We start from the raw sequence: 11,562 nt of genomic DNA, 5'->3' as shown, positions 1-11,562 counted from the left end.
AAAAGTATGTGTTGTTGATGCAGAGACATCTTGTATACCTACTTTTATTTGCCCAACTGCTATTATGTTATGTTCCATAGAACGAATGGTAAACCCGGTTTGGTTGGTGAATCAAAAGGTAAATAAGTACATTGTATCTGAGACACCTCTTAGCCTTTTAAATCTATTTAAGACTTCAGGAGTCGAATTAATAGTAGGAAATGAAAGCAAATAAGTATAGGTATCAGAATTGCTTACATCCATTTTCTTTGCTGCGCTTATTTTATTCCCTATAGAGGAAATCTATTTGATCGGACATCACTCTGGGATCGACGATTGATTTGACGTAAATTTGATAATAGAGAGCCAGACGTTACAGATGACGCCGGCGCGAAAGTGGGGCTAACTTTTTTTGTTTTTAAATTAATCTTTTGATCCATCTGATAATGACGTCACATGGTAATAATATTCGGTATTGAGAGGGCCTGAACGACTGACGTCAAAATATTGGGTCCTAAAGGTGGGCAGACCCAATATTTTGACATCAGTCTATAAAGTCCCTCATGCCGAACATTATGCCATGTAATAAAGTCATGTTATTATAAAATAAAATTACTATGTTGGAGAAAAATATAAAACAGTAGTATAAAAAATATAAAAATAGCAATACTTTCGTAGTCAAGTCAGTCTCGTTTGACCATATTCTATTATAAAGATTACGTTTGAAAAATTAATTGCAGTTACAGGCTGATGCTCGATCGAATAGACCTTCTAGAGACCCCCCTCGGAGTATTAGTGGCCAGCTTTCGTTACCTGTAGACTCGTGGTTGCCAGACTACATATCGTAGTGAAGGTGGTCGAATTTTCTCAAAACTTTGTCAAAGTTTGCTCTTTATGACAATTAGCATGGATTATATAATACTTCCAGTATGTAGTAATGTAGACATTAACAAACGATAAAATGCGTAGACAAATTAAGAACAACTACCTATTACAAAATAAATATTCTACACCCTGGGAAGGATAGTGGCATCTGAGATTATACATTTATTAAGTCACAAGTTCACAACCAAATACTCCTACTTTTTTCTCAATCGTCGATATAATAATTATTTTTGTTACACAACGCAACCTTTATTATAATTCATTATTTATATGAGTATGCCCCCGAGACATGTTTGTTTTTACGTCCGGTCCAGCATTGTCTCGTCTGCGCTGATTGTGGACACGTGCGCTGCGTGTCCTTCAATATGTCGAAAGCCCAACGATGAAGTAGATAGTTCCCGACGAATATTAAATGAGTTCATCAAGATAAAGCCTTATTTTATTTCTGTAACGATCAAAATGTGTGTCGTTAGCCTATGAAGCTAAAACATGGCAAACAAAGGGACATGAATGTAATGAGGACATGATCGGATATGAATAAGGAGTAGTGGATAGAAGAGAATGGTATCCAAACAACTGTACAGATCTAATTAGATTTTATTCCGCCTTTTTTCAAAGACAATAAATAACATATTAATACATGGATTAACAATATTGTACTTTAACTATCCGACCGAGTTTTTTGAATTACTTCTCCAATTGTAAACGCAAAAGTTTATATATCTAAGGAACATGAGTACACAAAGTACTATAATACAAAATTATTGCGTTGATACACGTATCGTATTGCCCTAGGGCAAATTAATGTTTAAAATCTGAACTATAAAATTAATGGTAACCTGAACTAACAGAAATATCATTAAATATTTTGCAAACAAGCATTCATCTTGTGCAATTAGATTGGCTTTCGGTTCTCAAATTAAAGCGTATACCATTTATACTCCGTTATCTCCGAACTCTAGATACATATTGTGTGTAAATGTAAATGCTTTATAATTATTTTATACAAGAGCAAGAGGAGATTAACGATAGTAACAAATAGTTCCGCATGAATTAAAGCCCGCATAATTGATTTGAACTAACTACTTAACAACCAACAATACCTTATACTCTACTAACAATGCATGTAATTTCAATAAATAAGAATGAATGAAGTTATACTTAAATAAACGTTGTTATACAACCCATTATTTTTATGATGCTACACTAAGATAGTTTCCCGATTACAGCACATATACTTAAAGAATATTCAATAAACGAAAACTATCACATAGATGTCAAAAAATACTTTTAAAAATATATGCAAATAGAAAAATAAAACGAACTACATAAAACAATACTCGGCATACAATCTAGAACATCGAAAATACGACAAGAGATATACACTAGAATACAATAATGAGTTACTTCGAAGGTGCAACGGCGTCGTCATCCCAGTGGACTTAGTTTTTTCTTACAAGTCTTATTATGTAAACAATCTTACCATGATTTTTCAGGAATATTTAGACTTTTAGGTAATCACTTTCGTGGTTAATAAATGTTTTACTTTAGAAGTCTGATCTAATATATTTTTTATATACTATCAAGCAGGCATGCAGCCCACCTTATGGTAAGAGAAGATAGTTTACAACTCGCGAGAAAAACCATAGTCTAGGACACTAACGGTGATGTAGGTAATACTGTTTTACTTTTCGAGGAAGTATTTAGGGATGTCAAACTTGACCTCGACGCCGGCCTTGCGCGCGAGCGCCACGATCTCCGAGAGCTGCACCACGAGCTGCGCCGCCTCGTCCAGGTCGTCGCGCGGCACGATGCGCAGCCCCGACTCCGCCACCAGCTTGCGCGCCTCGTTCACCTTCGTGCCCTGCCATCACCACCACCACAAACAAACAAACAAACCACAAGTTTAACCAGATTCGTCATTGATTGCCTTTTTTTTCCCGCTGGGAATAGGCCAGATTCATACAGCCATTCATTAATATCGAGCGTGTTATTGCTAGCACTGGTGTCAGATTTTATTCAAGTCGCCTAATGACATCAGACATTTCTTTTACGACTACCTACTGCCAACTAGTGGCGAGTAGCCGCACACCTCACGATGTTTTCCTGTAGCGGAAGCAAGTAGTGGTCGATGAAAACTACTATAAATGAGTCAGGTTAATATATAAACTAATGTGACGAGTAAGATTCGAACTGGGAACTTTTAATCAAAGCCGAACAGTCTTAGCCACTGGTCCACCACCCCTTCATACAGTTGCTAAAGGCGAAACCGTAGCCAATGCAGCCAGTGTTGGCCTAAATAATGAAAAACCTAACTGTATAAATTATTTCTATTTTCCAAGATTCTTCTCCAAAAAAGTCAAAGGGTTCATAGGGAGCGCCCCTTCACTTACGCAAATCTCAACCTCTTAACGAGTATCCTGGGTGGAGATGTTCATCGCGAAACTAATTTCATGCCGCTATTTTTTATGTAAATTAGGCTTAAATTTAAATTGAAAACAAACTTCGTTTTCATTCACGCCTCCTATGCTGCCGAATTTCGATGAAAAATTGTTGAGTTTAATAAGGATAAAACGATTCCTTTAATAACAAGAGATAAAGGGATTGCCCTCAGAGAACCCCAAATAGTATTCATGTTACCCACAGATAACACAGTTTATACATAAATGTCACAAAAAATAACTGACCTGTAGACGAACAATGACTGGGATCTGAATGTTCAGGTTCTTGGCGGCGTTGATGATACCTTCCGCAATCACGTCACAGCGCATTATACCTCCGAAGATGTTCACTAAGATTGCGCTCACTTTTGGATCGGATAAGATGATCTTGAAAGCTTCCTGTCAATATACATTTAAAATGTATTAAGTGTACATATTATATTTCATGTTCCATAGATTGATTTCAATTTCCCTCGACTACTGTTTCGAAAAATGAAAATGCAATATTCAATAGATATTTCATTATATCCTGCTCCATTATTCTAAATATTCTTATCTTGTCCACCTGATTCCAAAGTTTTATTACTTTATCGTCAGCCTATTACGTAAATGCATGATAAATTGTTTATTAGTTGGTTTACTTTTGGTTACATTCCAGAGTGTAATGTTGATACTAAAGTAGCTAAATAGAATAGCATGAATTTTACATTAGCACTAAAATATTGAGCAGATCAACCAGTCTTATAGCTAACACATCTGTGACGTAACGTTATCACCAAAACGTACTAAATATATATTTTAAATACTAATCAAGTTAAATAATCAGACTACCTACATTGATTTGACAGAAGTCAAATCTCATAAAAATGTCAAGTTGATACTCTTGTGATGTGTGTATAATAAAAGTGCAAATAATAATAGTTCCGCCCGATAGCGATCAATTGTATTGAACTTGGCAAACTAAAAGCAATACATCACAATAAGTGCAAAGTTCAATTGTGGCGATACAATGATTCCAATTTCTATCATGTCTCGTGTCGTGAATAAATACAACGAATATATGATAACATTTTTTTAAGTTTGTTTTTATGTGAACTGAGACATAACAATGTAGTTTTCTGCCATTACAGGTTCACCTTTGACTCGTTACATTCATCTGGCAATGTCGAAATCTTGCAATTGACTATTAACATTGTCGAAATTGCAATCAACTTGAACATTTCCTATTTTTCATTATCTCAAATATGTGTTTCTGGAAAAGAATAATTCACCACATAAGCATTAGCACCTGGGCTTAGTACTTTGTTAAATCTGTTTCGTGAAAATATGGAAGAAACAAATTTTCCAAGACAATTGTCTCAAAAAACAATCGAGCTAAGTCGTGTCGATTAATTTTTGATCCCGTAAGCAACCCATATTATCTTTATTGCAGTTTTCTTAAAATATCTATAAAAAGATTAAACCTAGGACATATCAGAATCAACTAACTGATACCAGCTGCGCCTAGGTCTAGGTGTAACCGCACTTCGGGGTTTAGCCGTAACATATAAAAACATTGCTAGTGTTCAAGTATAAGATTGCTCGATACTATATTAGTGAAAAGTGTATGTTACCGAGACAGCCTGCGCAGTGGCGCCGCCGCCGACGTCGAGAAAGTTGGCCGGGTCGCCGCCATACAGTTTGATGATGTCCATGGTGGCCATAGCCAGCCCCGCGCCGTTCACCATGCACCCAATATTACCTGATACGTTTTAAAAATAACATAAAAGTGCTGAAATTGAGGAACCCTTAAAACACATCTTTATTGTGTTTTTGTATTATTTTTTATTTATGTCTATGATCATGAGCTGGACTACATGCTTGTAGCAATAGGTGATATTCTGTAGACTGTAGATCAAATAAACTTCTTCAGCTGCAAAACAGCCCAAGACTTGAAAATGTATCCTAAACTGTTCCAATTCTGTTGAAATATGGATAAGTAATATAATTTAGAAAAATAACAATGATTAATACCATCAAGAGCAATGTAGTTCAAATTGTATTTAGCAGCTTCGATTTCTTTGGGATCCTCTTGTGTAGTATCTCTGTAGCCAAATATTTTCTTTTGTCTGAAATCCGCGTTGTCATCAAACCTGAACTTGGCGTCCAAGCAGAAGACTGAAACATAAATAAAAAAATGTAATAACATTGACAATGTGTGAACAATATTTTCTAGGAACATTGAATTAAAACCACATAATTCAAATTGATAAGTATGGAAAACCCATTATTGAACTAGAGACTGGGTTCAAGCTGATTAAAAGAGTTCAACAAACTGTAGTCAAAACATACATTTCCCGTTGATGGCATCCTCAGCGTAAGGGTTGACCTCGATCAGAAGCGCGTCACTCTTACAAAACAAGTCATACATTTTCTTTATCACGTCAGACGCCTCGGCGGCATTCTCTTCTAAGCCAATCTGTAACATTAAAATAAATTAATTATTTTAGTACATAAAACATTTATTTATAACTCCACGTGTCGCTCCTTACTGAGTAACAATAATGTTAAAAATATAAATATGAAAATGTTTATTGTCTTATTTATTTGTAAATACCTTTTTGACGACTCTGCTGATTTGTTCGTCAGTGATCCCCTGAACAATGTCGATGGGTTCGTACGTGATAGCGTCGGGGTTCTCCGCTGCTACATCTTCGATGTTCACTCCACCTTGAGAAGATGCGATGATGACAGGGCCCTAAACATCAAAATATAGTCAATTCTTAAGTTTTCTTTGCATTTAATATGAAATGACAACTAATCACATGAGAAAGTTCCATACTGTAATTGGGAATTTATATAGCAACTATTATACTATAAATATTAAATTTATAACTATATATATTAGGTTGCGGATGCTGAGCGGCAGACATACCTACAACTACAATGCATTATTAAACCTTTTTGTTAGTTTTCGATTTAGTACGTACATTGAAACTTCTCTCCATCATAACGGCGATGTAGAACTCCCTACGAGGGAACTTCCTCTCTGTCACCATCACCATGTTACAGATGCGGCCGGCTGGACCCGTCTGCTTCGTCACCAACAGCTGCTTAAGCATCTTGCCTCCAATCTCACCTGCCTGCTCAGGCCTAGATAAATATATCAACAATATTTACAACTTATCTACAGCATACATAATTTGAATGTTTACTGTATTGGTAAGAAAAATACTGTTACATTAATTTCACTATTATCTATTAACAAAGATTACTGAATCCCAATCCCAACTAATATTATAAATGCTAAAGTAAGTTTGTTCGTTACCTCTTCACTCATTATCTCATATTCAATTTGGTACATGGGTAGAAAATAACCTGGAATAACACATAGGATACTTTTATTCCGAAATTCCCACGGGAGCGAAGCCCCGGGGCGCAGCAAATATGATATAAAGTGTAAGAACCACTACTATTCTGCTTAAATTTAAAAGATAATTTAAACAACAAACTATATATTACTTACGTGGGCACCATTCTTACTCCTCCTTTTAAGCCATTCTTAAAGGCACCTCTTCCTCTGCCACCAGCTAATACCTGAGACAATGTTGTACATGTAATACTTTTACTACACTTTTTTCAGGATTATGGATAACCTTCTGAATGTGGCTATTGTAAAGAAAGAATTAAACAAATCTTGCTGTTAGTTCCAGAGATTAGTAAATAATCTAATTAATATACAAACTCTTCAATTTAAGACCAGTAAACACCAAATGCATATTCAGCACTGTATGGAATTTAGTAGTCACTTCTAGCTGTTTATCAAAAAAATAACCATTTATGCCCAATATTTTGCAATTTCAAGGGAATTAAAACCTCTAAGGTCCTTCCTAATGACCTTGAATCATGAAATTGACAAAAAGTAAGGGCAGATCAAAGTCAAGTGTTAATGTGTGTGTGTCAATCAAGTGTTAGACCACTATGTAAATGACAAGGATATAAATATTGATAAATAGGTAATTATATAGATACACTAAGCTTACCTGAGCTTTGAGCACTATATCTTTTGAATTGAGATCTTGCGCGAACTTCACAATCTCGTCCTTGGTCTTGGCCACATTGAATTTTGGCACAGGAATTCCATTTTCACTGAGTAGAGTATAACTGACATACTCATGTACATTCAAGTGTCGTTTTTGCTGTGAACTGGGATGGCTGGATGCGCATGTGGCTGCCCGTAGCTATGACAAATGTATTTTATTAGGATAATCATATTACTATGGTTAAGACATCATAGATAAAGGGACAATGCAACAGAGCATAGATGAACCAGACACAACAGAACATAACTTGACCAAGAGCCTAATTGACAGATGAGATTAACAATGATGAGATGATCAAAAAATAATAAAATATACTTAATATTAGCAGCTGTATGGCTACAGTATGTTTTAGTTGTCATCTATTTATTTATTTATAAACCAACAGCATTACAATTATATAGGTAGGTGTTATATACTATAACTAAAAGTAAGGCCAATAATAGGTTTCCATATCAAAAGTACAGTAAAATAAAATACAATAAAGTATACCTAAATAATCTCAAAGGAGAAAAGAGAGTAAATGAGCCAAGATCAACACATATACATTTGTAAACTTTCAACAAGATAGAAAGATACAAATAGAGATACATAGAAATAGTTGCTTGGAGATATTACATTAGTTGTATAAATATGAATCTCAGTTTACCAAGCCCTATCAACAATAACATAACAAAGACACAATAAAAAATAATAAAAAAAGTAATAAAAATAATAAAAAATCAAATGAAATACCAATGTACACATCAAGAATACAGAGCTATGTATCTCTGTATTCTTCAACTTAAGACCAGTATATATAATATGGTGCATGTGCGCCTTATTGAATCAAATAATTCAAAAAGTTATCAGATGAGTAATGGTTTTATCCATGAATGTATTACTAAAATGAGTAAGGTAGGTATTTATCATATGTTTAGTCCAGTGTTAGTTTTGTGCTCAGCTGCCTCAGAAAAAGAAAGACGGTGGAGTTAAGTTTAATATTAAGAATACCATGTAAGTGGAATAGAAAATAAGAAAACCCACACAAAGCATGCAATAACTCATGGAATAAATACTATTTATTATTCAGACACAATGACGTCTGTAGTCACTGGTTTTTAGGATGCAATATGATTTGATCTGGATGGTTTATTTCTACATACGATTTCATAGTAATTCATAGTACTATTCCTAAGTGACATTTATGTCCCATAATAATTAATATACTAGGTACAGAAACTTCCTGTAAGTGTAAACAAATACATAATTTTATATTTAACATTATTATGAATATTATATACAGTAAATATATTTCACTAAACCTATGACGTAAGGTCATAATAGACCTGAAAGCGACAAGGTCAAATTTATAAATAAAATTCTTAAATCACAACCAAGGTCTACGGGACTGATAATCCTCTTTCACAATTAATAATAAGTGACCAAATTCAGAAAACAAAGCAGTATCTATGATGATACATATTATTCCTAATTCAATTACATGAGAAATATGTATGCTAAAGAGTGAGTTTTAAATTGGACAGGATAATTCAAGTCAAAGGAAGGTATTCTTATATCATATAGATTTAATAAAGAAGTTACAATAAGCAATTGTTGTTTTAATACCTACCTTAGTCCCATGTTTCAGTAAAATTTCAGCAAGACCAAGGGAACGAGGTAGAAGATTCGCCATTTTTTCTTGTTTGTTCGACCGTCTGTCACTTCAGTTCACAGCCTGACTACCTATGTCAAAAAAATACCTACTATGTCAAATGACAAATCAAACCGCATAGACTTAAATCTTAAGTACACTCACTACCACTACTACAACATTGCGCGTCTGCCAAGAAAGTGAAGAAAACGCATTTTTGACGAAATACATTTTTTGCCATTGTAATACAAAATATAATGGTCAAGATTGGTTGATAAACACCCAGTTCTGCTAGCCACAGCGTCCTCATTTTATTTCTTCACTTTTTGGACAGACTGTTGGTACCTATGATATAAATAACGGTTTATAAACCGTGATGCGTCGGAAGCTAATTTTACAGTTGATTGTAAGTAGAGTTGGGCATTGGGTGCAATCAATTACATTTTGTGATCTGTTTTATAATTAGTTAAAAATGAATTAGATTACTTTCAATACAAATTACAAGTAATCAGATAAAAAATTACATGCGATGTAAATTTTTTGCAGATATCACAGATTCTTTTTCACTAGCAATCTTGTTTTGTACTTGCCGTCAAAATAGCATGTATTACGAAATCTTAAGTAACAGTATAAATTTTTTTCAAGTTCAGAATTTGTTTTTGACCTAACAATGAATCAAGAATGTCAAAAAAAAATTTTTTTTAGCATTCTTTTTTAGTTCTATTATATAAATTAGGTTTATTAATTCTTTTTTATTTTAAATATCCGCCTATTCCCACTTTAACTCAATTTTTCATTACATGACGCCAAATGCGATCATTTGTTTTCCAATTCATAGAACTGGTCTTCTAGTAGTAGTGATTCCATCATCTAAGGTCAGACATTGACAGTGTTAATTAGTATTACCCTATTACCATGTTGTCCTATTGAAATTAAAAAAAAATGTTGTCCTATAGGACGACGAAGCGGACAACATAATAATCATTGGTGATAGGCTTCCCAATCATGGATTTAATAAGTACTTTGTACGGAGTACCTACTAATAGGCCATTAGTATCGAAGTTTTTTATCTTATGGAAAACGATTTTTCTCAATATTTCGGCACCCGTATATGCTACATTGTTGTATATTTTCACAAACGAATGCTTACATAATTAAAGGATTAATAAAGTCTAAAGTGCTCTAAAATAAACGTTTTAATCGACATAGCAAAAGGCGGCAAAGCTTTTGTGTACCTAACATACAGTGCTGTACTCTGGCGGGATAAATGTGCAGTAATACTCCCTATTCCATGTTCCAAACTTAGGGCTTTAGGCCCCAAATTTAGGGCGGATATATGGATATTGAGGTTTTTTAGGGTCAAAACAAATTTAGGGCTTTTTAGAGGCAAATAATACTTCAAATACTATTAATTTGACTGAATAAAACGAGCAAAAAATAATAGAAAAACGTAAACTATAATATGAGTTGTCATATTGCTACAATATGCTTCTTTCTGAGCTACCTTAACTATCTCACTATCAACTCTATTCTATGTTCTATCTGTATATAGGTTCTACGGTCGGGTTCATGCAAGCCATCTCGTACAGCCCTACCTACTTTTAACCGTGGCTTTAGAAAGGGTCCCGCGCTTTCTCCAAAAATATAAAGCGCGAGGGATTTTTATCTGTATATAAAAAACCCTTGCGTTACTGAATGGCTGGCTGACTGACTGACAGGCAACGTATAGCCGAAACTCCTGGGCGTAGGAAGCTGAAATTTTGCATGTAGGTTCCTTGAGGAGTGCAGGTGAGCACTAAGAGAGGATATTTGGAAATTCTACCCCGAAGGGGGTGAAAAACCTTTATATGAAAGTTCTACACCGTTTAAGTTAGTGACTTGATTGATAATTTTTCTTAAATAATGACGAGATTTTTCTATGAAATTCATGCGGGCGATAGATTAAATGACATAATACAATTTCAAGATAAATAATTTTTGAAGTGAAAATAACTTTAAATGTTAGGTAAGAGGAAAAACAAGTAAATATAGTAAAACAATATCTATTTTTGAAAATGATGTAGAGGTGTGAAAAATTATATGAAATTTTTGAAGAGAGCATAAAATGTTTAATTTACCTTTGTGGTTATTAAAAGAACGGGACGTAGGTAAAACGTCGTGGAAAATAGAACGCACGCGTTGCAGAAAGCTGGAATGGGAAACAGGGCGGGACACAATGCGAAAAACGTGATGAGAAAATATGTACGAAACTGTACGGGATGCCTACATGAAGGGAAGCGGGATTGAACAGGTCGCGGGACAAAATATGATATATATTTAGCAGTCTTGCAGAATATGCGATTATGACCGAGATTTTACTATGAAATTAACAAAAGCGAAGCCGCGGGCAAAAGCTAGTAGTTAATAAAGTATAAATTAAGTACAATAAAATATTGTAAAAATCATTAAAATTACATACTTATAGTTTTATGATAAGTAGATAGGTACATTAATGTGTCTGTCCTGTTTAAAGGGATTGTTAGATAATTATGAAAATTAAAAAGAA

At 34.2% G+C, this 11,562-nt stretch overlaps 1 protein-coding gene across 1 annotated transcript; it reads right to left on the bottom strand.

The window, feature by feature from the left end:
- Positions 1-1,445: 1,445 nt before the first annotated feature.
- On the bottom strand, positions 1,446-9,109 carry ScsbetaA (Succinyl-coenzyme A synthetase beta subunit, ADP-forming). Its single transcript, XM_053746064.1, has 10 exons — positions 8,997-9,109; positions 7,328-7,525; positions 6,811-6,881; positions 6,275-6,437; positions 5,902-6,042; positions 5,637-5,763; positions 5,319-5,462; positions 4,919-5,046; positions 3,552-3,704; positions 1,446-2,728 (listed from the first exon to the last, which is right to left on the bottom strand). Exons 1-10 carry the CDS (start codon positions 9,057-9,059, stop codon positions 2,549-2,551), a joined length of 1,368 nt encoding a protein of 455 aa, XP_053602039.1. The 5' UTR covers positions 9,060-9,109; the 3' UTR covers positions 1,446-2,548.
- Between the last annotated feature and the right edge of the window lie 2,453 nt (positions 9,110-11,562).

Source organism: Plodia interpunctella, chromosome 5 (genome assembly GCF_027563975.2).
Source record: "Plodia interpunctella isolate USDA-ARS_2022_Savannah chromosome 5, ilPloInte3.2, whole genome shotgun sequence".
NCBI lineage: Eukaryota > Metazoa > Arthropoda > Insecta > Lepidoptera > Pyralidae > Plodia > Plodia interpunctella.
Note: the sequence above shows the minus strand (reverse complement) of the source record. Positions and strands in the feature narration are given on the sequence as shown.

Bases quoted from the DNA above. Each gene is read 5' to 3' on its own strand.
- ScsbetaA (XM_053746064.1), bottom strand. From the start codon at position 9,059: ATGGCGAATCTTCTACCTCGTTCCCTTGGTCTTGCTGAAATTTTACTG. The intron at 6,043-6,274 runs GTACGTACTAAA...TTTGATGTTTAG, and splicing joins TGATGGAGAGAAGTTTCAAT to GGCCCTGTCATCATCGCATC. The intron at 5,463-5,636 runs GTATGTTTTGAC...TTTATGTTTCAG, and splicing joins GGATGCCATCAACGGGAAAT to TCTTCTGCTTGGACGCCAAG.